Source organism: Notothenia rossii (genome assembly GCF_949606895.1).
Source record: "Notothenia rossii genome assembly, chromosome: 5".
In the NCBI taxonomy this organism is placed as follows: domain Eukaryota; kingdom Metazoa; phylum Chordata; class Actinopteri; order Perciformes; family Nototheniidae; genus Notothenia; species Notothenia rossii.
In genome coordinates, this window is record NC_136903.1 from 58,076,206 (window position 1) to 58,103,549 (window position 27,344).

Here is a 27,344-nt window from a genome sequence, read left to right on the forward strand (position 1 = left end):
TGACTATCAAGTACTCCTTTAAGTGCTAATTACACAATGTTCCATTCCAGTCAATGACTGTTCACTAAGCTTCCCTGCCCAGGGATCTGTCTACCTCAAGTAATTCTACCTCAGCGTTTTGTCCCTCAAAATAAAGCATCATTAAAGTTTGGACAGGACTATTCATGGTTATGGATTGCAATGGGCATGTCGCAATTTATATATATTTACGAGACAACATGTGTACATAGTTTCACAGCCCAGTTTGTGAAATTAGTTTTATATTTGTCATGTATTTCAGAAAAATACTTCATTACTGTCATACCCTTTTCAATGAAGATGCGCAGGTATCCTGCGACTCTGCATTTGTCCTCCAAGCAGCATTCGTCCTCATCCTCATCCTCCTTTTCTTCCAGGATCAGCCACACAATCCTTTGTATGACTGACTGCAAAAAAAGTCATAAAATAATCTTTTAATGCAGTTCTACATAGTTGACATGAAGTTCTTGTGTTAAAGAGGAATTATAACACTACTGCTGTGGACAACAGAGGAGACATAGACAGAGGATCTGGTTTGCCTTTTTTCACTTCACAAGTGTGGATGTCATTTTTACATGAAAATTGAGAGCAGCCTCTGAAGTCCTTGGTAGAAATTTGGGAATGATGTCTGCTCTCTCCTTCAGAAAGGGCCAAACCATGGTCTCCTTGAGTCCTTTTCTCAGTTGCTTAACCTGACGGCTTGTTCGTGAAATCACCTAGAATCCCAAAACAGAAAACAGCATAAAAAGCAACCATATATTGAGTTATTGTTGGAACAAAATAAACAGCAAGTCTATACAGAGAAACAAGTATTTAATTTGAGCTATATGGAGCAAATGCATTATGTTCTGTACTACAGCAGAATAAATAAAAAAATACATTATTGAACATAGTATTACATCTGCAGTTTCAAAAAAGTAGCGTGCAACATCACCCACAGCATGGAATAAAAGCCGTTCATGCAGCCACTTCCGGTTGGTTTTTGTAACACCAGGCAGGTCCCAGGACAAGGCGAGGGCAAAGACAGCTTTCTCTTCCTGTTTTGTCAACTCAGCGTTGCCCTCCAGCTAGAGGAGAACATATGTGTGTGTGTATATATAGCTGTGATATAATGAGCATATATCACGGCCTGAAGTGAGCTATTGCTTTTATAAAACGGTTACCAAGTGTGGCAATATGTAAGAAAAATACACACTCTAATTTAAATAGTTTTTATAATGATGTTCAAAATAAAATAGTCCCTCCGTTGCCTTCTGCACAAAACATAGTGCAAGGTGGTTGCTATGCAACAACACTAAAAGCAAGCGAACATATTAGACAGAGAGCGTTGATCCATTATTTGGCTGTTTATTTACATTAATGTGTATGTTGCTGTTTATTGTGCATCCACTGAAAAACTGTCCAGCATCAGTAGCATGGCTTACGTGGTTACTTGTATAGGTTGAGGTTGTTCGAAGCTGTTGCTTGGCGTGGAGAGAATATTGCTCCACTTTCTCCGGTCCTCGAGATTGGGCTTCCAGTAGCTCTGGAGAGAGCTTTCGCACCTGTGGCCACTAACGGTCATAATTTCTCTGCTTTGTTTCAAGACCCGCATCAGAAAGCTTTTGAATGGGGCTACTTTTCCAGTTGGTCTACCTGCTCTTCACGTACCTCTGCATGTCGTAGTTTAGGTGCTTTTTTTTTTCTGGAGATAGGCACTGCTCAATCCACTCCTCCATACTATAGTAAGACCCCCCCGGAGGTCGAAGTTAATCTTAAATGTTTCCATTTTATGCTTTGTAAGTTTGTTTCGTAACGGAAGAAATTTAAATATATTTATAAAACTGACAAGTCAAATCAAGCAATCTGATTGGTCGATAGCGTTTTTGCGGACCTCTTTGATTACAGATTTGAAAACATCGTTGCTTGCTTTAAAAGTAGCACAATTCTTTATGTTAAACCTTCAAAAGTATCTAGATATCCCTGCCCTAATGCCAAAGGAACTGCACACTGAATATGTTTTGCCGTTTGATGTCTATGTCTGGACCGCTGCGTCAAAAAGGAGGGCTTCTGCCCCGTTACTTCTCCGCTGCTTTCTTGTTCCAGTATGAAAAGCAAACTGCAGGCAGGCAGTTTGCTTTTCAGCCCAACGATATACTGTTTTTCTCAGACACGGAGGGATACTGACTTGTTGTGAAAAGTAACTTACAATTCTACCCGTGGTATACGCTCAGTATATCACGGCTAAGAACCAATCAGATTGCTTGATTTGACTTGTCCGTTTTATAAATATATATATATATATATATATATATATATATATATATATATATATATATATATATATATATATATATATACACAGACAGAGAGAGAGACAGAGGAAACAAACTGTTCTTAATTTAAACAAATAACACAACCAACATTCTTACCAACTGGATAGTGGTACGGATGTCATTATCAGGGCAATCCTCAATTTGGATTGTTGTAGTTTCTGGTGATCCCCCGAACAGGACATGAGTTATTGCAGGACTTAGGCCAGATATGCAGGGTCCACTGTGTATGAATGAATGGCCCATCATCCTTCCTAAATTGCCATTAAAGAAAATATTAATTTCATGCTTTTATTGGTCAGGAGATCTGAATAGCTAAGAACTGATTAAGGGCATGTGTCCACAGGCCACTTTTTTCCTCAACACCTGCACTTTTCTTTTCAGTTGTTACCAATGAGAACAGAGTGTATATGACCGCCTCTGAGCGCTTCAGGTTAAAAGTGTAACTTTTTTAGAAAGGCTCTCCTGTCGTCATCGCCGCTTTTCCCAGCCAATGTGGTGCAAACAAGGGAGGCGCGAGCATAAACACGATGGCCTATTTTCGGTCAGCTAAATTATTCAGGGTCAAAAAGGGGACTGAAGGCAACCTATCTCCTGCCTGCTAAAGGATATCCTTAAGTAAGCAAAACCGCTAAAGTGGTGATACTGGATGTTGATATTTCAATTATGCTGTTATAAAAACAAAACACCAGGTGCCTTTTTCCCCGTCCACTGCACAGGGGCCTGCATCATCCCGGCGCTTCTGTCAGAAAAATAGCACTCAGTGGACACAGGCCCTTAAAACAGCAAACTTTTTTTTTAGTTAAGACCCCACAGTAGGCCCCCATCATGCCTGCCACTAGGAACATGTCACTCTCAAGAAGGAATTGAGTGGTTGATGGACTTAAGTTCCCTGTACAGAATGCAGTGGGGTTTCAAATTGAAAAACAAGTGGAGAACAACCTTAAACAAGTCCCCATTGTTTACCACAAAGCAAATACATGTTCAGCCGCAACATACCAAAATTGATGTGAAATCCAAACTGCAGGAGGGTCATTGATTTTGAGAGGAAGAACCTGTTGACCCCCTCCCCAACTGCTGCATCCCCTATGGAAAGAAAGTTGCATGTTTTGAGTAAATTGTAAAGGAAACACATTTTAATATTTTTCAACACTGACAGACCACCAGTACCTTCCAATTTACAATTGAGATGGCTAGCCCACTCCGTCTCCTGAGCCTTGTAGAAGGAGATTAAAGATCTCTCCTGGTCTTCTGCCGAATCTCGCAAGTCCATTCTAAGCAGGAGCGCCTTTTTGTTTTTGTTTTGAGAGAGTCATTTGGACTTGTACAGCTTTGCAGCTTTATCCACATCTGGTTCAGACTTCCAATCTAGAGTAAAGATACATAGTTGCATTATTAAACAAATTGGATTAAAATGCTGAGAGGCAAAGAGAAGTTCACGACTTTGGTTATGTCTACTGTTGGTTTTCCCTAGCAGTGATTGTTCTCCACCTGGGCCATCCTCATCTTCTCTCACAGTACAGGATGGCTCCTCTGTCCTGCCTGGGGTATTCTGGGCTTCACTGAAGCTACAGGATGGCTCCTCTGTCCTGCCTGAGGTATTCTGGGCTTCACTGAAGCTACAGGAGGGCTCCTCTGTCCTGCCTGAGGTATTCTGGGCTTCACTGAAGCTACAGGAGGGCTCCTCTGTCCTGCTTGAGGTATTTAGTGCTTGCCTACTCTGAGTGTCAACAGAAGGAACTTGAGCAACACTGGGCAAGCTGAAAGAAGGGTTTACAAAGATTGACACATTATCTTAAAGCAACATGCATGTTTGTTAGAACATTTGAATAGGACTTTGGTTTCAATATAAGTCCCTATACGAGCATTTGTGCTCATCTGTAGTTCCTGGGCAACTGAAGAGCATCAGGTATGCTTTCGTGCTCCATTTCAAAAACATAGTTCAGGAGGGAAAAATGAAGCTGTTGAAACCCTGCCATTCATTCATGTTAGAACAGGAATCGCTGACGTACTTTGGAGATATGCATCATTGCAAATCGGTCTCTCATGAGCATAATTAGCTATATGGGAAGAAGAAAAAAAATTGTAGGCTACCCTTATTAATAATGTTACTATTAGCATACCTTCGGAAAAGTATGACAGACGATCCCCCTTTCTAACACAAATCAATGACAGGGTTTCAACTACTTGATATATTTTTCCAAAGTATGTTTTTGAAACAGAGTAAGAAAGCAATGGCAACTTATGAAGAGGGGGGAGGAATTGTAAAACATGATTCTCTCCACAGTTGCCCAGGAGCTACAGATGAGTGTGAGTGCTTGTATATGGAGTGATATTAACACCAAGGTCATATTCAGTCAAAAGTTCTAACAAATGTTGATACAAATGTTTTACTATGTTGCACTGATTAAACCTGTATGATTTACAAGAGTTAGAAAAAACATTCCACAACAAGTAGTACACGTCACACACATAGTCAAACATACCTTGGGCACTTAAAAATGTGATTTCTCATCTGATTTAAGCGGAAATCCTCGTCACAGGCTAAGCATCTCGTCAGTGGTCCTGGTTGCAGGGATGTTGGGGTCTACATAATAAAAAACTATTAAATCAAAGCTTTAACTGCTAAATTACATTAATATTTAAATGCAAGTAGAAATGGCTCACACATACATTTACTGGTAAAATGTGAACAACCTAATGACATACCTACACATTCCAAAACAAAACTCTTCTGCAATGGCCTGATGTAAATCATGGCTTGGCCAATGCCGGTCCCAGGGCTGGAGAGATACCGCACCGTGTAGCCTTCATCTGGGTTTGGGATTAGGGTTAAATCCCGGCTGTGTGTTGTCCCCAAAATCCTCAGTAATTGGAACCCCCCTGTGTCTTTTAACTGGGGAAAGGCATCCTCAATTTTGGCCCTAAAGTTTGTAGGATCATCATCTCTTACTACATACCGGTACATAAGAGAAACGGGGGTAGAGAAGAAGAACAAAAACTATCATTCTTCTAACATTGTATTCATTACTTGTCAAACAGAAGTTGCCTTGGAAGAAATATAAACCACACACACACACACACACACACACACACACACACACACACACACACACACACACACACACACACACACACACACACACACACACACACACACACACACACACACACACACACACACACACACACACACACACACACACAATTACCTTGAAATGAGACCCGTTTCTCTCCAAGTCCAGCAGTTGTTAAATCCCATTTTTCCATCTTTCCTGGAACTTTGTCTACCGTATGGTCGCTCAAGCAATGAAAACTGTGTGTGTAAATTGTGCGAGCAGTGCGACACAATCTTTTTGCTGGAGGTCCCAAAGAATGGGGTCTTAGTGAAGGCATTGCTTGCCTAGCACTGTAAGGGGCGAATAGTCTCGCCACTTCCGCTTTAAAATGTGAAAACAAGAAACATAGGATTAGAGAGACAGTCTGAACGACAGTAGCACATAAGGCACACAGCCAAAGCTTGTTGGCGTAGCTTTGTAAACACCTACATCAAGCTCCCTGGCAGCACTTACTTCTGATCCTGATGATGATGTTTCTAATAATTATTTTTAAATGACTTTAAACACACTTGATTCAAACAGGCCGAGTAGCTAGGCAGCAACATACCTCACTGAAAGTCTCTATAGTGTCAATATCACACTATTCGTTATCTGATGTAATGCTACCACAATGTTGACATGTTTCCATTCTCTTATAATAGAACAGGATCACGTTGACAGATTGCTTCATCAAATGTTGTCAACCATACCAACAACTTAGTGCCATCTATACTGAATAATCAGGAACGTTACACTAATTGTGTTTGCGGGCAGTCAGCTTGCTAGCTAATGTTACGTTTACCCGGAGAACACCGATTTTGATTAACCGGTACCTTGCTAGTTACCTACCTTGGACAGGGGTTCTTGGGCTTTGGGTGCCCAATCCAGCAGCTCTAACGTTAGCCGGTGGCTGTCGCGTCACCGTCCCATCGAGTTGGACAGGGGTTCTTGGGCTTGGGGTGCCCCATCCAGCAGCTCTAACGTTAGCCGGTGGCTGTCGCATCACCATCCCATCGAGGCGGTTGGCTGCCTCTTTCAATAATTCGGAGATGCTTTTCTCAGAGTCAGACATAGCATGTAATATGATACTCTAAATGTCACCCGCCAGAAATGTTCGCTTCTCCTTCTTCGGTGTAAATTGTCCGTTGGCAAACCAGTTGACTTCTTCTTCTCTGGGTTTTTTGGCGGATTGCAAATAACTTTAAGGTGCATACCACCACCTACTGTACATGAGTGTGAATCATCATATCATTCCATCTCTTAACTCATAGACATATCTATGATCTAATCCAAAAATAAATAAATAAGAAACATAATAAATAAAACAAAACAAAACAAAAATCTATGATCTTTCCTGACCTAATGTTGGATAATTTTACCTACCCCAGTTTCACTAAAGTTAAACAGTGCCTTTCTGGTAGCTCTTTCTCCCTCTCCTTTTGTTCCCAAAATACCAACCACACTCCATTCCCTCTCTGCCTCTAAAACGTTATCCTTTAGTTTTTCTCTTTCAGCTTTATAGATGTTCCACATTTTCTTTAACTCCACAGTTCCTACACTTGTTGTCACTGTTACTTTTCCCCATGACATGCAGCGTACCATTCAATGCTGTGTGATTTATTCTGAGTCTAGCTATCATCATTTCCTCCCTTCTGTTTCTTTCTTTATAAATATGTGTCTGCTGGCATACCAGCAGACCAGCATTTATCTATCACCAGCTTATGTTAGTATTAAATATACAATGTATTCTGGTAACTATCAAAATAAAGACATTGTATAGTGTTCATAACAGTATTTTTATTTAATAAATTATACTTAATACAATAATATTAAAAAAACAACTTACATCTAAATAAATATATCATCTAAAATAGATGCATTTGATTTAAAAATAACAAATATAATTCAAAATGTAAACAGCAACAAAGAAATTATAAACATTATTTTTCTTGTTAATATCCATTATCTTTTCTGTTATGTATCTTCCGGTCTTTTCCAATCTGGACAGCATGTCTTGGTCCTCCACGTCTTTCTCGTACAGCCACTGCTGTAAACAACAATGTTTTAACAAATCGTATTAAATTATGTGATGATAGAACTGCAAACAGAATAGCTGTAACTTTAACAAAATAAATAACTCAGTTACCTCTAATCATTAACCCATGTTTGTATCATTGAGTTAACATACATACATACATGCTAAACTCTTATTGCACTTTTGGCAACGAGCATTTTCCATTCAAGACCAAGCCCCCAGGAAGTGCGCCGGACTCTGAGGAAAATATTTGTTGTGTCCAAACGGCAGTACTACAATTTCCTTATCAGTCTGTGACGTCGACCGGCCCAGAAATACTTTTTCCCCTTGACTAACATTGGGAAAGAGACGTCTGTAAATCGGTGGATAATTTTTTTGAAACTAAATAAACTACCCAGTATGAACTATTGTATAGCCCTAGAATCATTAAGTCCTTAAAGTTGTAAAATGCACTAAAAGCCGAATCTAGATTTATTCTCTCTCTCCATTCTTTCTAGTGAGCCGAGAGTGTGTGCTCGGGGGGGCGGGGCTTAAGGGACGCATGCTCTGTGAGCGCACAAACGGGTTCTTCTGCTCTGACAGCCAGGCATGCTGGGTAATCTGTGACGTTTCACTCTCTCAAAAGTTGGGCCATTTTGACTTCATGCGCCAATGAGCAGCTCTCATAGGAAAGAACGAGACCCCGCCTCCCACGCTGTATCCAGTTCTTATTATACATCCATGCTCAAGACGGGTAACATAACTACCCTCGGGGCGCTTAGTTCTCTCCGCCATGTGTTTGAGTGCGCACACGTGTGTGTGTGTGTGTGTGTGTGTGTGTGTGTGTGTGTGTGTGTGTGTGTGTGTGTGTGTGTGTGTGTGTGTGTGTGTGTGTGTGTGTGTGTGTGTGTGTGTGTGTGTGTGTGTGTGTGTTGCATGCATGTAGCAGGTTCTGTGTGTAAACTGCCCCACCCCCTCGCACACCGACAGGGGAGAGAGATCTCTCGTCTGGATTGGAAAGATCGAAATTAAATCATAGACGCACTTTGTAGTTTTTTCGCATATTAGAAACGCAGTTGGCGACAGTAAGACTGCGATATAATGTTTGTGTAGATATAATACATATGACATCTATTGTTTAAATGTCTTCAGTACCGATAAAAAGATCGATAACGTTGGACGTTAACGGTACCACGGTCTTTAATAATTCAGCCCCGGGCCCCGTTAATACTGGGGCACGGTACCCATCCCTAGTTTTAATTATTACATCATCAATATTACATTTCAAATAACCAAGTACTTGGTATCTCACAAAGAGCGAGTTGCATCTAGAAATATGACAGATTTTTCTTTTTCTCAACCCGTTGTTGTTGCCTTCTTTGTTCCCACTCATGCTCTGCAGGACAGCACGGTCCAGCCCGAGCTTCAGACTAGCTTTATAAAGCATTTCCCTCTCATAGTTTCTGGTGATCAGACGGTACACCTTCACCGCCTTAGACTGGCCAAAATAATGACACCGAGCTTGAGCCTGAAATAAAAAATTAAAAGAGGGGTCAAAAGAGCAACGTTTTTAAGCATTAAATGGGAAAATATACACTTAAAGAACCGAGGGAATAAACGGAAAGACTGTTGTTGTTGTAGCCCTATTGAACTATCTTTAGGAAAGACAGAGCAGATATATATATCGTACCTGCAGGTCATTTTGAGGATTTCAGTCAGAGTCAAATATCACACAGGTGTCCGCAGCAGTGAGGTTCACAAGCTCTTGATCATGTGTTTGATGTGGGCTGGCATGATCCTTTCTGCAGCGATAAATAAAGAAAACAAAGAAGACATTATTAATAATAGTAATGATGGTAACAACAATAATATTAGTATAACTATTTATATAGCACTTACACAATAATTGCAAAGTGATTCTCACAACAAAAATAAAGAACAAAACAATGTCAACAATAAAATAAAAAATTTTTATAGGAATGTTAAGAGACAAAGAAATGATAAACGTTCTGAGAGGCCGACTACAAAAAGGTAGACTCAATGGCTCTTGATGACATCAATGAGCAGTCCCTAAACATGCTGCTGTATAAAAAGAAATAGGTCCAGATTTCTTCTATTTAGTGTTGGATGATTTGTTGTATTGATTGCTGATGGATGTTAAGATATGTTTTACAATTATAACTTATTGTAATTGGAATCAAAAAGTTTACAAATCGTAGTTTTAATAAAATGACTAGCAATATAGGGTTTATTCAACAGCGGTAAAGCATTAAGTTGCTAAATTAACGTACACTGAACTGTAAAACTTGCCACTATTTAGGAAAGGACCTGATCAGAAGGATTGACTAGTAAGACAGCAAAGAGGTGGAGGAGGTCTCTGTCATGTACCATTGGTAGATGTTACACCTGAAAGAAAGATAAGGAAATAAGACAACACAGGAGGACAAACATCCTCTTAAGTAAAAGACGAAATCATGTCAAACTTTACATCTTTCAGTCTTTATAATGCACTGTTGGAAATTACATTCCAAAGGCTAAATTCAAACTCAATACCATAAATAACTGGGTAGGCCTACCAAAGTGCTTTACCTGATAGAACACGTTCCACACGGAGCAGCAACCATCCGGCTGGGCCTTTTGCTGCATATCATCTCCTCCCTCTCCACTGTTTCCAGTAGATCTCTACTGCCTCTGTCCAATAAAACTGAAATGCCCCAAAACAATCATATTTAAAAAGTTAAAAAAATAACTTGCTTTTGGCATTCAAATGTATTAGAATCTCACCTTTTTCCTGGATGTCAGGAAGGCGTTCCCTTCAAGTCTGCAACCAGTCATAGGAGTTCAAATGCAAAGCCTGAACGATGACAAGAGCGAGACTTACATTTGACAAGATAAGTAATACCAGAGCAGTGTGTAAGACATGCAGAGAACAGATCAAATCCCCTGACAGACTCACACACTTTGGTGATGTCCTCATCTGATAATGATGTTTCATTTTTAGCAGCAAAGTAACATTACTCAAGGTATATGTTGGACCCAAGTCATGTACAGTATGTTTTGCATCTCCTCAACAATGGTCTGTATAGTTGAGTAGAAACAAACTGTCCCTAGAGTTTCAGGTAGATTAACGAAGAAAAGTTTGCAATGAAGCACAAAACCCCTCTTTGTATTAAGCTAGCTGCCACAGAAAGTACAGCTTAATATGCTAAACTGGTAGTTAGCTAACGTCAGCTAACTTCATGTCCAATTAAAAACCTCTAACGTGCATTACATTGACGATTTTAAACACAACTTAACTCTTTCAACTTGTAAAATAACGTTAATTTAACATACCCTTAAATAACTACATCACGTTTTTCAGAACAACACAAACTGCAGAAAACGTTAGCTGCTAACTGTTGTTAGCTAAGACAGCTAGCTCGTAACAATAGCCTCCTAGCAAACTTAAGGTTACGTTAACATGAACTTAACGTTGTAAGAAAGCAAAACGAACCTTCGAGAAATATTTTACTCTCAGACTGGGTGTAATTGTGTAGCGTTGCTTACCTCCAGAAGGACTTTTAGCTGTCAGAGCGGTTGCTCTCAGAAGAGCAGCATTGGGCGGACCAAAGAAGAACCAGTTAGTGTCAATGTTGTGGTGCTGTTGCTTTGGTCTGGTTCTCTGGATCTGTGAGCTAACCACGCCCCGTTCATTTGCATATAAGGAATGGAAATGTCTCATCATTAAATGTCATGAAATACAAGTCACCTGAAATAAATAAATGCGTCATTATGAAATACAAGTCATCTGAAATAAATAAATATGTCATTATGAAATACGATTCTCTCGAAATAAATAAATGTGTCATTATGAAATACAAGTCTCTTGAAATAAATAAATGTGTCATTATGAAATAAAAGTCTCTTGAAATAAATGTCTCATTATGAAATAAAAGTCCCATGAAATAAATAAATGTACATGTATATGTAGCCGGTCTGGGCCTACTTCTCAGCAGACCCTTGCTACGACTCTGCGTTGTGTTGTGCGTGTTTGATGGACAAGGAGATTCGGTTGTTGTCTTTAACCGAAACTGTGGCGTATTTATTCCTCTGCATGAAGTAAACACAATCATGCAGCAGCATTAATAAACATGGACGTCTGCAACACACCAGTCTCAGTCTGCCATACAAACAACTGAGAGACTAGTCCTTATAAAACATTCAGATATCAAATCTGTCACAATAGATCACAATACACTGTACAGTTACAGTTACACTGGAAATGTATACACCACCGGCTAATTAGTATTTTTTGGACATGTAAATAAAACAATAAAATAAACACATAGTACAAAACACAATAGACCAAAACATGGGAGCAACAAACATACCTGCATGAAGTAAACACAATAATGCAGCAGCATTAATAAACATGGACGTCTGCAACACACCAGTCTGTGGTGGGGAAAATACGCCATTAAACATGCTGCAGGTGCTGTGTGTGAGTCCTCACAAGTGCTGCTAAACAGTACACTTAACTAAAAGTTTGCTAAAACACTCAAACTTCTGCAAAACAACTACACAGCAACACATTAGCACCATGGAATGATATTATAACCTTGTTTCACAGTTTAAGATTATATAAACACTGTAAACATCATTTAGAACAGAAATCTACAAAGAGCACATGACAAACTCTCCTCACCTCAGTCTGCCATACAAACAACTGAGTGAGAGAGGGTGCAACGCAGGTAGATGACGTCACTGCCGAAAGTGAAGACTTCAAAATAAAAGCATTAGCTCCCAAAACGGTCTTTTGTAGTAAACATACCAACATAAAAGTGACAATAAATAATATTGGAACAATAAAATAAAACGTGAGGGATTATTGGTGGAATGCATTCCTGTATATTTATATACCTGCTACATTCACCCCTCCTGAATTACACCAAAATCCTGAGCGGCTGACAGGACATAACACTGACAGGGACATTAACACTGCGTTAAAACTGGCACGGGTTCACATAAAGATACCATCTTCACAATCAGCTAGAAGCTACCTGGTAAACAGGTTCAGAGAAATCAAAAGGGTGATCAACCCTTAGTCCCCTCTTAGAATTGCTTGGTGCCGTGTACACCAAACTACCCGGCCTACTTGAGTTCCAAACAGACAGTAAACAGTACATCACTTACAGTGACACATTGCAAAACGTAAAAAAAAACACGATAAAAAAAGAAACATCTCAATAAAAGAAAACAAACAAGAAGAAATAATACAGCCCCTTCAGAACAGGGTAAGAAGAGACTGGGATCTCTTACTGAAAGAGTTTGCACCCCCTCATGCTGGTCGGCCTCTGAACCATTGTCTCTACAAAACGGCTGACTCTCTTAACAACCCTGCCAGCACGTGTCCTGACCACACCCTGCGTGTCTGCTTGAGTGGGTGCTTGACTGTCTCGGCCCTGTTCTGCAACTGTTGGTAAAGTGTCAGAAATAACGGTCGGGACATGGCCTGTGTCAACCATCGACACTGAGTCTGATGTGTCAACTGCTGACGCTGTAACCGGTCTGAATGACTGGACAATGCTTGCGTCGATCACTGATGCTGTATCTGGTACACTTGACTGATCTAGCTCTGCATCAGACTGATCTTCGTCTGTATCAGCTTCGTCACAGGACCGGTGACTGGCAGTGTCTTCCGCCCCACTCAGTGCCCATGCGCTTGTCCTATCCTCCGAACCCTCTTCCTCTTCCAAAGAGTTGACGAGATCCTCCATCCGAGACCCGTCCTCTGAATCATCAAGACTGTCCTCAGTCTCCGGCATTTCTCCTTGAGCAGATTCTATGGGTAGGAAGCTGATATCCAGGATAAGGTTGCGATGCACTACCTTTGTTTTACCCTTGTCATCTTCCAACATGTAGACATGAGTCTGTGGGTTGCTGTCCACGACAGTATAGACTGTTGGTTCCCACTTGTCCGCAAGTTTCTTCTTTCCCCTCTCACCTTTGTTGGCGAGAAGTACTCTGTCTCCCACGTTCAGGCAAGTCCCCTTGATCTTTCGATTGTAACCTCTGGCTTGCTTGTCTTGCTCCTTGATGGCATGCTTTCGAGCAATGTCTGCTGCTTCATGGAGGTGGGACATAAGCGTTGTTACATAGCTGCCATAGTCAACAACCACTAGGTCGTGTAGGACCTGTTTGAACATCACATCAACGGGGAGTCTTGGAACCCGACCAAACATTAGGTGGAAGGGTGCGTACCCAGTCGTCTCATGCACTGTCGCATTGTATGCAAATGTCAGGGTCTGGATTTGCTGGGGCCACTTGGCCTTCTCTCTCAGTGGCAGTGAACGGAGCATACCCCCCAGAGTCCTGTTAAATCTCTCAGTCCCTCCGTTCCCCATGGGGTGGTAGGCTGTAGTGTGTGACTTGGAGACACCCGATAGTTTAAGCAGTTCTGCGATGAGCTCACTCTCAAAGTTGGCTCCTTGATCTGTATGTATGCGCCCCGCAAACCCATACACACAGAAGACGTTGTCCCACAACTTCTTAGCAACTTGTTTCGCTTGTTGGTTTGTGCAGGGAAAGGCATGGGCCGACTTTGTGAAGTGATCTGTCAGGACAAGAACATCTACTGAACGCTGCTTGGTATCTTCTGCACTCCAGAAATCCAAACACACTAGTTCCATAGGAGCGGTGGTCCTGATACTTTCAAGCGGAGCTCTGGCAGAAGGATCCGGTGTCTTGGCCAGGATGCACCTCTGGCAGCACTTCACATAGTCCTTAATTTGGTGCTCCATTCTAGGCCAGAAGAAGCGTTGTCTTGTCAGGTAAATCGTTCTTGCCTGCCCTTGATGACCGGCCAAGTCATGTACACCACGCAAGGCCTTGTCTACCAGACTTTGGGGCAAGACAAACTGACGCCTCTTCTGTTTGCTCAAGGGATCCTTGGTGACTCTATAGAGCACTCCATCAATGACATTAAGTCTCTCCCACTGCTTGATGAGTACCAGAGCACTTGTGTCCAGACCGTCTCTCTCCCGCCTTGAGGGTCTTCTCTGTCGACTCAGAAAAGGCATGACTCTAGAGATGCCAGGGTCAAGCCCTTGGCTTTTTCGGAGCTCTTCCAGGGAGAAGGCAGGTAGCAGATCCTGCCCTGGTGGAACAAGGTGTTGAACGGACTGGATCAACTCTGTCGCCCTGGACTCTGCAGCTGCATCCCAGTGGTCATGAGAATCAAGGAAAGCTTTCACAATGTTGTTACACAGGGGCGGGGAACAATGGGACTGAGTCACAGCACCTTGTTTTGACCTCTTCGTCCGCTGACACTGGACCTTTAAGCGAAAGACATCCTGAACTCCATTTTCTCCAACTTCATCAGATTCGGCAAGCAGATTGCCATAGGACTATGTAACAAGTCTACGCCCAACTGTCTTGGCAAACGGGTCCCGACTGAGAGCATCAGCCACTACGTTCTTGGTTCCTGCAATGTGCTTCAGACTGAAAGTATAAGGAGCAAGCTTTGCGACCCATCGTTGTTCGCAGGCGTCGAGTTTGGGCTTAGTCATTATGTATGTGAGTGGATTATTGTCCGTCCATACTGTGAAGGAATTGCCCTTCAGCCAATGGCTGAATTTGTCACACACACTCCACTTCAACGCCAAAAACTCAAGCCGGTGAGCTGGATAATTCTTCTGAGAGCTGCTCAGTGTCTTACTTGCGAAAGCTATGGGCTTTACTTTCACCAGCTGCTACTTGTGACAACACTGCGCCAAGCCCGTCCAAGGAAGCATCAGTTGACAGAATCAGGGGACGTGAGAAATCAGGATGTGCAAGAACCACACAGTCCAGCAGACTTTCTTTAAGACTGTCAAAGGCGATGTCACACTCTAGAGTCCAGTCATCAGGTTTCAGTTTCCTGAATGTTCCTGCCTTCACATTCACTTTCACTTTCATCCTTCCTCTTCTCTTTTGTCCAGCAGTCAGAGCAAAGAGTGGCTTGGCAATGGAAGAGCAATTAGGGATGAAGTGCTGGTAGAAGAACACCATGCCCAAATAGGATTTGATCCTCCTTACTGAGGGTGTACATCCGTCATCTTCCATGAGATCAGACTTCGACATAGTGGATATGACTTCCACCTTTGCGGGATCTACAGCTACTCCGCCGCCATCTATGATATGACCCAAAAACTTGACAGACGATCGCATCAGGTGACACTTCTTAGGACTCAACTTGAGGTTGTTGTCTCGCAGGCGCTGGAAGACGACCTCCAGTCTCTGTAGGGCCTCCTCTTCAGTTGATGCGAAAACAAGCAAGTCATTCAAATAACATAATAAGCTGCTGAAGTTCATGTCCCCAAATATACTCAGCATCATGCGCATAAATGAGGCAGGACTATTGCACAGTCCCTGCGGCATCCTGTTATACTCATGCAAGCCTAGCGGTGTGGTGAAGGCTGTGTATTTTTTGTCCTCTTCAGCCATGGGGACGTTGTAGAAGCCGGACGTTAAGTCCATCGTGCTGAAGAAGGTGTTCCCTCCCAAGGCAGCCAAGCAGTCTGACTGATGTGGAAGAGGATGGGCGTCCTTGAGTGTTCTCGCATTCAACCACCGGAAATCGGTGCAGATCCTCAAGTTTCCGTCCTTCTTCCATACCATCACCAGTGGTGAGGCATACTCACTCACAGATTTCCGAATGATCCCTTGCTCCTCCATGTCTGTCAAGACTTGACGTAGTTTCTGGTAGTGAGCAGGGGGTACTCTCCGGTAAGGAAGGCGGAATGGGCGATCATCGGTAAGTCGAATGCGGTGGACAAAGCCCTTCGTCTCACCGCAGTCCATTTCATGCTTGGAGAAGACATCATTGTAACACTCGAGCAGTTGGACTAACTTCTCCTTCCCTGTGTGGCTAGTATGACAAGGTTGTATGTCAAGTTTGTCAAGGCCAACATCTCGCAGTCTCTGTTCGAGATCTGAAGGACTGGTTGGTGTATGGTGCTTGCCTGGGACAGCCTTGTCAATCTGACTAGAGCCTTGGAGGAGCTCAAAATCTTCTACAGCTAAACAGGGGGACACATCTGCCAGTTTACAGTTCCTCTTCAGCGTAACTGGTCTATCAGACAGATTGGTGACCTTCATGGGGACCCACCTATTACCCCACAGAGGTGTCACGATCCGGCCAACCATGATGTTACGTGGCATGGACTTGGATGAGGTCGGCTCAACTATCACAGTGCTTCCCGGTGACATGGGAGTATCGTTAGGTAGCTTACCCCAAACGAGGTGTTCTTGCATTACTAGGAGAGTGACTGACTGCTTCAGCTTGACTGTGCCAATTTTGTCTGGTAGCTCCTCACCCCTCCAACGGGATGTGTTCGCCATGAGGTCCAAGAACTGTTCACACTCTGGGGATGAGGAAAGACTGCAAACGGAGATAAGCCGCCAGTAATCATCACTGTTTTTCAACTTGCGCATGAGAAACTTGATCACATTTGTGCCAATGATGAGATCATCTCGCTGGCCTGGCACCACAAGAACTGGACCGATGCAGCTCTCTCCATACACCTTCAGTTCAACTTCGTACAAGCACTTCGGTTTAGTGAGTTTCCCTCCACACCCAACTAAAACCACTTCCTGAGTCATCGGTCTTGGTTCTGACAATACTTTTTCACTCAGCATCTTTTCCACTGCTTCTTCACTGAAAGTACAGGCCATGGAACCTGAATCAAGCATTCCCTACATCTGGAACATATTATTCACATTGACTGGAGCATAGAATAGCTCATCATATGGCTCAACTCTATGCGTGTTCTGTGCTATCATCGTCACACCAGCCGGTGCTGCACCGCACAACTTCACATAACACTGTTCATATTCACTGTCACTTCTGAGGGTTTGTTTGTCCTCACCCACACGTCCCCTCTCCAAATGCGGGCCAGTCAGTTTAAAGGCTGCTGCTCTCGAGGTGAATGTGCGGCCTGGTCCTCCCGTCCGGGAGTGTAACTCTGACAGTCTTTCTTGATATGGCCAGGCTTAAAACAAGACAAGCACAGGCGCTCCCGCCGGCAGTGTGCTAGAGTGGAGTGTTCCATAGACTTGCATACCTTGCAGTGTTTTCTCTGGTCAGACGGGTGCTGCCTATACATTGGCTGGTTGTTTTGAGCCATCGGCTGGCTGTTCTGAGCTAGTGTGCGGTCAAGCAGGCCAATCAAAGTCTTTAGGCAATTACCATCAAACTGAGGAGCAGATGTGACATTCGCTTCAGCCTGGACAGGGGGCAACACTGAAAGGCTAGGCATAGACACCTCCTCAGACACAGGTGTTTGAACATGAGCTGCCACATGTCTTGCTGCGCTGGGGCGGTTTGGTCTGGCCCTCCTCAGCTGCATCAACAGCTTTGTTAAGGCGGATCCAGTACTCGACAGGGTCCTCTCCTGCTACAGGCACAGTGCTGTAGAAGTCTGCAAGGGGCATACTCGAACATGACACACCACCAAAATGCTGTTTCAATATGTCAGTTATAACTTTTGGGTTCTCGTGAGGCTTCAATAACAGATTGCTACGGAGCGTTATCTTCACAATGTCTCTGGCTTTGCCCATTAATCTAGTCAACATCTCCTGATGCTGCTCACCCAGCTGTATGCTCCTCTTCCTTAGGTACGTATCCATGAGCTCCTCCCACTCATGCGCTGAGAGCTTGTCAGACCCATCTCCTCTGTACACAGGAGGCTCTCTCACATCGGACTGCATGACTAACTTCACACCAGTCAGGTTAAGTGTGGAGTCAACGCGCGACTGGCCTGCACCTGAGTTCTGAACCCGTGCTTGACTGGCTTCATTCGCTTGACTCTCTTCCTTTAACTGAGCTGATATAGACTGTCCCACTTGCTGGGCGATGTGTGCGATGAGATCACTCAAAGCTGGGTCACTCCTGTCTGGGATGGCCGAAAGTGAAAAGGTAGGTCTGTCGGTAAGGGACGGGTGGCTAGGTAGACGGGTGGAGGTGAGAACTGGGGAACCTCCATTGTCTGGAACAATAACTGGGCGGGTGTAGCTGGGCGCTGGCGACATCATGTCGCCTGGACTTGCAACTGAAGAATTAAACAGCTGTGCCCCCCTCCCAAAAGAGTTAAACAGCGGTGCACCCCTCCCCAAACCAGCAACTGGAGAGTTAAATAATTCCAAACCAGGAAGTTGTGCCCCCCTCCCAAAACCAGAAACATTTTGAACAGCTTTCCCCATTACATTGAAATCCATCTCTTTTTTTGTTTAAAAAAAACGTAGTTAATGTCAACAAAAACAGAAAATACTGATTCACAATGGACAATTTTTTCAATGTCTTTTTCTTTCACTTGACACACATTTTTCCAGAAAGAACACAATGTCCTTGTAACTGTGACAAAGCCACTTCAATAAAACCTTCATAAGGGAACCTCTTTTTTGTTGTTGTTTTGACGTCCGACAACCTCCGGTGACCAAGCTGGTGTTGATCCACGATGTGATCCGGGTCAAGGCACCAATGTAGCCAGTCTGGGCCTACTTCTCAGCAGACCCTTGCTACGACTCTGCGTTGTGTTGTGCGTGTTTGATGGACAAGGAGATTCGGTTGTTGTCTTTAACCGAAACTGTGGCGTATTTATTCCTCTGCATGAAGTAAACACAATAATGCAGCAGCATTAATAAACATGGACGTAGTAACACACCAGTCTCAGTCTGCCATACAAACAACTGAGAGACTAGTCCTTAAAAAACATTCAGATATCAAATCTGTCACAATAGATCACAATACACTGTACAATTACAGTTACACTGGAAATGTATACACCACCGGCTAATTAGTATTTTTAGACATGTAAATAAAACAATAAAATAAACACATAGTGCAAAACACAATAGACCAAAACATGGGAGCAACAAACATACCTGCATGAAGTAAACACAATAATGCAGCAGCATTAATAAACATGGACGTCTGCAACACACCAGTCGGTGGTGGGGAAAAGACGCCATTAAACATGCTGCAGGTGCTGTGTGTGAGTCCTCACAAGTGCTGCTAAACAGTACACTTAACTAAAAGTTTGCTAAAACACTCAAACTTCTGCAAAACAACTACACAGCAACACATTAGCACCATGGAATGATATTATAACCTTGTTTCACAGTTTAAGATTATATAAACACTGTAAACATCATTTAGAACAGAAATATACAAAGAGCACATGACAAACTCTCCTCACCTCAGTCTGCCATACAAACAACTGAGTGAGAGAGGGTGCAACGCAGGTAGATGACGTCACTGCCGAAAGTGAAGACTTCAAAATAAAAGCATCAGCTCCCAAAACGGTCTTTTGTAGGAAACATACCAAAATAAAAGTGACAATAAATAATATTGGAACAATAAAATAAAACGTGAGGGATTATTGGTGGAATGCATTCCTATATATTTATATACCTGCTACATATACATATTTATTGCCTCATTTATTTATTTCAGAATTTATTTCATATGCATATTTATATATATATGTATTTATTTAATTATTTATGTATTTATTTAATTTTGGCTTAAATGGCATTCCATAGATACACCTTCATGCCGATCTAGATCCCTCCGCTTCGCGTCGCGCTCCTGATCAGTCTGTCGCTGTTCTTTTCCCCATAATGACCGCGTCGCAGCATATTATCCCGCATATTACATGGCCACATTCTCAACAAAGTTAATTGAAATGCTTTTATGGATTTAGAAAATGATTTTATTGATTTAAAAAATAGTTGTATTGATTTAAATTGACATGCATCCGCAAAAAAAAATAGTCCGTTGTTACTGTTTGAACTAACGTAGCAACGGCAGGAACTGCTTCGATAGCGTTTTTGAGGAGCTTTTTGATTACAGATTTGAAAACATTGCTGCTTGCTTTAAAAGTAGCAAAATTCATTATGTCAAACCTTGGGAAGTATCTAGATATCCCTGCCCTAATGCCAAAGTAACTGGCAACTGAATATGTGTCGCCGTTTGATGTCTATGTCTGGACCGCTGCGTAAAAGGAGGGTTTTTGCCCGTTACTTCTCCGCTGTTTTCTTGTCACTCTTGTCTTGTCAGTTAGAAAAGCAAACTGCATGCAGTTTGCTTTTCGGCCAAACTGTATACAGTTAAATCGAACGGACTTGTTTGTGCAGATGTGAGCGTCCTTAACAACGGTCAATAAGTCCTTGACAGCGGTCTGTCTGTTCGGTATTAACAACGTGTCACGTGTTCTGAATTGACCCAATCAGAATCGAGTATTCAACCAAGCCATGTAATAAGTACATATAAACCTGCGGCGGAAACCCCTCTTGTCTGTCAGTGTAACGAAGTAACGCGTGTCGGGGCAATGTTAGTAACTTTAGTGTGATTACTGAATTATAAAAGCGTTATACTACTCCGTTACACCCAACTCTGATTATAAGTATGCAGTATCATAACTACATCTTTTAACATTTGTTTGAAAGTTGGTTGAACATTGAGCAATCTACGGTTATTTCAATAGTGCACCATAGACATAGGCCATTTCTCAATCTCGAGGATGCTGGCTTGGTAGTCGTGTACTTCCAAGTCACTTCCTTCACAAACGAAGCAAGTATGCTTCCAAGCCACGGCTTCGGAAAACGAAGAAGAATGGAACAGGCTAACAAGTGTGCCACTCTCTCTAACGGTTTCAACATAAACTGTACCGAAAATAATTATGAACTTGCTTTACTTTCACTGAACACATTTTTGGTGATAACAAATGTAACAAAGTAACATATTTACAAACACATGTTCTACGCCACTACATACTTACATTTAAATGTGTGCTGCGTCGGTTCAGCCATTCTCCGCAAGGGTTTTTGAAATTGGTCCGTGCGCAAAGCATTGTGGGGATTTTAAGGACGCGAAGTCTACCAATGTGCAGCCTCAAGATTTCTCCTAAACTAAGGACGCGGCCTCGGTGGAATTGCAAGTATGCTGGACATTGGAATGGTCCTGCTGCGCCACTTGATGACGTAGCATCCTTGAAGTATTGGCTTGGAGGCCAGTATCCTCGAGATTGAGAAACGGCCATAATGTTATAAATGAGCGAGCTGCCTGTGGCAAGATGGCCGCTATGTGGCAACGTCGGTCTCCATTGGCCAGCAACGCGGGTGAGTCATCTAGTGTTTATATTAGGGCTGTCAGTAGATTAAAATATTTAATCGCATGATTGTCCATAGTTAATCGCGATTAATCGCACATTTTTGATCTGTTCTAAATGTACCTTAGAGTATTATTTTTCAAGTTTTTAATACTCTTATCAACATATGAGTGGATAAATATGCTTTATGCTAATGTTTATTATCATTTGAATAATGTCAAATATTCTCATGAATATTAAACACAACAACCTCTGAACATTACAAATATTCACATCAATTCAACCTGGAACCTCTCTCATACAATAATACAATACAAATGGTGTGTGTGTGTGTGTGTGTGTGTGTGTGTGTGTGTGTGTGTGTGTGTGTGTGTGTGTGTGTGTGTGTGTGTGTGTGTGTGTGTGTGTGTGTGTGTGTGTGTGTGTGTGTGTGTGTCGCGTTAACAGAATATATTCCGTCTATGACGGAATTCTTTTGACAATGATGGAAAAATCTGAAAGCAGTCCGTCATTTTGACGGATTAGAACAAACTCAGAACAGCGCCAAAGTTTCCCCGCAGCAGGGCTCCGGTGTTATGCCCTTATGTCGTACAAATCATTGAAATGTCTTGGAGTTTATGCTTTACGCTGTGGCGCGCTCCCGTGAAGTGCAGTGGGCATGCACAACACGGCATAACACTGGCGCTAATCCCCCCCCCCCCCCCCCCCCCGTTGATTTTGACGGAATTTTACGATCCTGTCCGTCTAAATTACGGGCAGCGAAAAAGTCTAGCGCAACCTCTGGTGTGTTTGTGATGGATCGTTGGAGCTATGTGCAACTCAAGGCATATGCTCGAACGGGAGCTGCCTGGACGCTGCAATCATGTTGCGTGTTTGCTGACTTTTCGTACAATGTCCCTCTGTCTGGCTACCTGCATAAAGTCAAGTGCTCGGCGCAGTTGTTGGCGAAATGTCGCTCCTCTGTTTTCATTTAAACAGCTCCTTATATCCCTTAGCGCAGCTAGCTAGCACCAGATGCTAACAACAACAATACACGTAAGGTCTCTCTCTCGCTCGCTCGCGCCACACATACACACACCGTGAGCGTGGAAGTGTGGTCTGCCACAAGCGGGCGACAGGAGCGAGGCTGTCAGCATCAGCTTGTATGGTTTTTTAAACTCGATGCGCTCTGAAACTACGGGGCGGCCGAGGAAAAAAAATACACACGCGTTAATTGCGTTCAAATTATTAGTGGCGTTATTATTTTTTTGCGTTATTCACGCGTTAACTTGACAGCCATAGTTTATATATATCTATGCCTGGAACACCTCTCTACGGAGGTGCCCAGGTGGCATCCTTACAAGGTGCCCAAACCACCTCAACTGTCTCCTTTCGACGCGAAGGAGGAGCGGTTCAACTCAGAGTCCCTCCCGGATGACTGAACCTCTCACCTTATCCCTATATAGTTCCCCATATAAATGCATAATTATTCAAATGTGCACTGTTCTGCACTTTCAGGTACAATTGCCTCTTGCCTGTTTTCCAAATTGTGTGTTTGCCATGTACCATCATCCTCATGTTAGATGCATATTTCAACAAGTCCTCCAACTAATATGACCAAATAGGCCGATTGTTCCTACCCATAATACGACCCACAGGAGCTTCAGCCTGTCTCCTAAAAATTACGTTCCCACAGAACTAAACTGCATTCTCAATTACGTTTAATTAGAAACATATTTTCTCCCACTTTACTTTAGTTATGAAAGTATCTTAAATACGTTTATTTTCTAAATATCTTTGCCATTTATTGTCTTGCTTATAAAAACTATAATAGTCATTTATAAACATCATTTTAGAGCACACATTTGAAATCAGTAGGCAAGGCTGTAATTTAGCCAGCTGTTACTCTCATGAGCGAGGCAGAAAATAATAGTTTTAACATGCCAAAAAGCTGCTGTGTCGTTTATTGCACCTCAAACATTAAAACAAATCCGGAGTTACGTGTTTCTGTACTTCCTCTAAGAAGAAAGGACAGTAACAGAAGATCTCTGTGGCTTCAGGCTTGATTATCCTTGTTTTAATTTATTCGTCTGATTCTATAATCTTGGGCTTTTTAGCATGCTTTTTAGCCGCAAATAAAGTCACCGGAAACAGACGGGACATTTCGAGCGATACACACCACAAACCCACTGAACTGGTGTTACTGAGATATGATATCCGAAAACAAGTTTTTAAAATATAATAATAGTTTATTCGTAGTGTTCTTGCTTTCCTCTTTGGAAGTCATCACATAACGGCATTGTAATACACGGTTCGGCTTCATTAAATATTACACATCTGCCGTAGTTCTTTATTTATAGAGCCCTGATGAGAAGACCTCCGGACAAACTTGAAGAACTGCCGCCAAAACTGAATATGTGACGTGGATCATAAATATATCAACAATTAAACAACATCTTACATTTCTTTTCACAAAATACGTCTCCTTGCAATTTCAATAGTAATTCGGCTGACTTTTATATTTGATCCAATTGGTAGATAGGTTATATTTACACCCTAACAGTGCACAGCTGATATAAAAGGACTTGTAGTTTTTAAAGATATACGGAGTTGAGAGAATAGTCAGGGGATTTGGGTGATGGGAGACACATCTATGGAATCACAATTTCAACAGCTTACCATGAAATGACGGATATACCTTTCTGTCTGTGATGTTTTACAAATCAGATATTAATGTGTAGAAGTAGCCTAAAACATGATAAATAGTATAGCAATATCCTGTAAAATTATGTAAAAAGATGAATAAAACTACACATAAGTGTCATACACTAATAATACAAAGTTATTATTAGTATGCTCTGTGTACCCAAGCGGCAAACTCTGGGGAACAGCCAGGACGCCAATACGGAAGTGCAACACACTACAGTTCATACATGGGCCGCTAGGGACTGACTGCAGAAAGGAGCAATTTCCATAGACCCCCATGTTAAAATGCCCAACTTTACAGCAGAAAAAAAAATGTTTCTACCAATGGATGCAATAAATATTATTATCGATATAGTTAGATTCCACCTTCATGATTATGAATCTGTGAGGGAATTGTTTTCTAACACAACCCTTTTATTTATATTAGGTCTTAAAGTTTTTGCATAAATTAGGGCGTGGTCACTTTGATTGACATGTACATGCCTCACTGTCAGCTAACAGCAACTTGTCCACTCTGCTACGCTACAAACATAGAGGCTACAACGTTAGTTAGTCATAGTACTGTACTTGACCCTTTAGCTTTAGCCGTGTTCTTGGTGATTGTGCCTTTTAGGGAATATTGTTACAAATACCAGACAATTAAAATGTTGTGTTGTGCGCTTGAATGTACTAACAGAATTTCCAAGAAGTCTAAAATGATTATTATACATGTTAATCCCGTTCGCAGGTGTTTGTGTGCTTGGTAGCTTAGCTTGTTACTTATTAGCCAGCTAGCAAAGACGTAACCCTTTATAGATACATATACATTTTAGTTTATGATTCAGCCTTGGGTAAGACTTTTATAGTCTATGGCTATGACGCCCATAATGCTAAACGGGAGCAAATGTTAATAGGGGACCCAATTATCCCAGTGGTGGCCGCCGGCGCTAACGGAGCCGCAGGGGGCTTGCTCCAGCCGGCGTCCCGGAGCTAGCCCACTGTGGCTCCGTTAGGTCGGGCGATGGAGTCCGTCGTTATAACTGGAGATCAAGGAATGCAGCGAAACGCAGACTTGGTTCGCCTGCTGTAGTATTAGCTAAATAAATTATGTTGAACAGGCTTATTAAGCTGAACATTGCCACAATTGTTCTGCTATGTATCGGTACTTCTTTTCTTAACGTGTGAATGACAAGCATTAAGAATAACAAAATATAGCTAGTTCTCTTGCAGATTGTCTCATTTGATTATGAATGTAACGTTTATATATGGGAACTACACTGTTAGCAGTAACTTGGTATGCATGTATTTCATGTTAGCTTAGCTTCTTAGCCTGAGCTAGCTCTGTTTACTTCCAGTTCGGAGGCAGCAGGTCCCGCCTCGGCTCCGCCTCTTTGCCCTTATTTGGAGCAGGCGGGATTAGACTCTGACGTCGCTGTCGAGCCGTTAGTGGCCGACTCCGCCTACTAAGGGCTTCTCGGCAACTCTGCAGAATCCTATGGGTGACGTCACAGACACTACGTCCATTTATATATACAGTCTATGTGTGTACCTTGTGTGCACCGCGTAGTGGTGAAAGCACGTTATTGAATTATTTTTGTTGAATAATGTTATTTGATGAAAAAAATATTAAGAGTACATACTTTCATAGGGGCAAAGTAGAAGATCAATGATAGAAATATAGAATATAAAAAATCAAGAAGATACTTTAAGTGATCTCTACAATAATATAGTTTAGTGCACGATGTACAAAGATATTAATATGAGGATGTGCAAAACAGACAAACTAATTAACCTGTAGTAACACATTAAAGAGTACTTTAGGTTAAGGTCTGAAAGCAATTCTAGAACCCTGAAGGCAGGAGAGACTGAAAAGAGTCAAGGGAAGCTTATAAAAGTTAACAGCATTTAATTACACAAAAGATGCGGTGGTGTACACAATGAAATGTGCGAGTGGAGGCGCTCTCCGCATCCAACGACCGGTCACTACAGGTCAAGGGGTAGAAGAGGACAATTATTGGCTTGCTCTTCCTGTTGTCATCTGAGGTCTTCTCCTATTGGCCGGCGTCGTCGGGGGGCGGGTCCAATGCAATTCCTGCCTTTTTCTGTAGCTAAATTACATCATTCTGGTGTCTGTGGTTATTTAAACATTCCCTAATAAACGTTATTCAGCTGAAATAAATTAGTGCTAATCGCAGTGTGCTCAGTGTACAACATCAAATGTCAGTTCCCTTTCAATTCACGATATGAAAACGTAGCATTTTGCCACATGCTAATGCTAATCGGAAATGAAGAATTTTCAGAATAAAAGGGTTAAGTTCCGTTTTTTTTAGAATAAAACTGATTTAAATTAAATAGTGTATTTAATTCAAATTACGCCATATCAACATTGATTTTAATTTCTAACAGGTCTTCTTTCAAATAATAAAAAAACTTTTTGGGGTATCTATCTACAGATAAATATTAAGCCTTACAAAGTACTTATCGTCTAATATATAGAGAACCGCAGTGACGCGTCGTAAAACCCGGAAGTAAGTTAGCATTTTTAGCACTTCCGGTTCCTTCCTCAAAAAGCAATGCATTTTTTCCATAGGATTTTGGAAAATAGCTCGAAATAAGGTCTGTGGTTGACACAAATTTAAGAGATAAATCACGTTTTGTTCTACGACTTTAAATACATCAGCAGTGACCCCACTGGGGATTTTTGAAGAGTTTACGTGTCTGAAAAACGATGGTTGTTACCGAGTGGCTGAATAGGACTACAGAAATTGTCGAAGCCGTTTTACGTCATTACGCCGAACACGTAAACACTCCCGCTAAGTTTGTTTTCCCCTGTGTTCTTCTTGAAAGCAAGTACCTGCCTATCTTTAGTATCTGTATATCTATATCTGACCATTAGAATCTGCAATTTAGAAAGTGTCGTTTTCAACACCTTAGTTTTACAAATTATAGAATAATGAATTACCAGTGTTTTCCAATTTTACTCGGCAGTTCGTTTAGTTAGCTAACGTTAGCTAAAGCTAGCGCTACTAGTTAGCTACGCAATGGTTTGTTGCTTTGCTCCGGGTTGCAGCCACAGGTCTTCGCATGAAACGTGCTTGTTCTATCGTTT

The 27,344-nt window shown here is 42.0% G+C and overlaps 2 protein-coding genes across 18 annotated transcripts in view; both read right to left on the reverse strand.

The window, feature by feature from the left end:
• LOC307039110 (uncharacterized protein) overlaps positions 1 to 11,510 on the reverse strand; it is a 46,192-nt gene extending 34,682 nt beyond the window's left edge. Inside the window, exons 1-9 of one of the 14 annotated variants that reach the window (XM_079680920.1) lie at positions 10,989 to 11,510; positions 10,227 to 10,296; positions 10,032 to 10,133; positions 9,753 to 9,848; positions 9,133 to 9,244; positions 6,278 to 8,970; positions 5,543 to 5,770; positions 5,044 to 5,282; positions 4,817 to 4,917 (exon numbers count right to left, since the gene is read on the reverse strand). In XM_079680920.1, the coding sequence (XP_079537046.1) occupies positions 4,817 to 4,917; positions 5,044 to 5,282; positions 5,543 to 5,770; positions 6,278 to 6,500 (791 nt within the window). In that variant the 5' untranslated portion in view covers positions 6,501 to 8,970; positions 9,133 to 9,244; positions 9,753 to 9,848; ... (1 more) ...; positions 10,227 to 10,296; positions 10,989 to 11,510. Of the gene's footprint in view, positions 1 to 304; positions 426 to 593; positions 735 to 956; positions 1,086 to 2,429; positions 2,585 to 3,162; positions 3,301 to 3,329; positions 3,417 to 3,500; positions 3,699 to 3,821; positions 4,091 to 4,816; positions 4,918 to 5,039; positions 5,283 to 5,542; positions 5,771 to 6,277; positions 8,971 to 9,132; positions 9,245 to 9,733; positions 9,849 to 10,018; positions 10,147 to 10,226; positions 10,319 to 10,402; positions 10,941 to 10,988 lie in introns of those variants that run through there. The other 13 variants (XM_079680919.1, XM_079680909.1, XM_079680915.1 and 10 more) reach the window with 13 other exon arrangements.
• The window catches only part of LOC307039311 (uncharacterized protein), a 794,762-nt gene that overhangs the window by 456,452 nt on the left and 310,966 nt on the right, over positions 1 to 27,344 (reverse strand). The gene's annotated exons all lie outside the window — the stretch shown is intronic.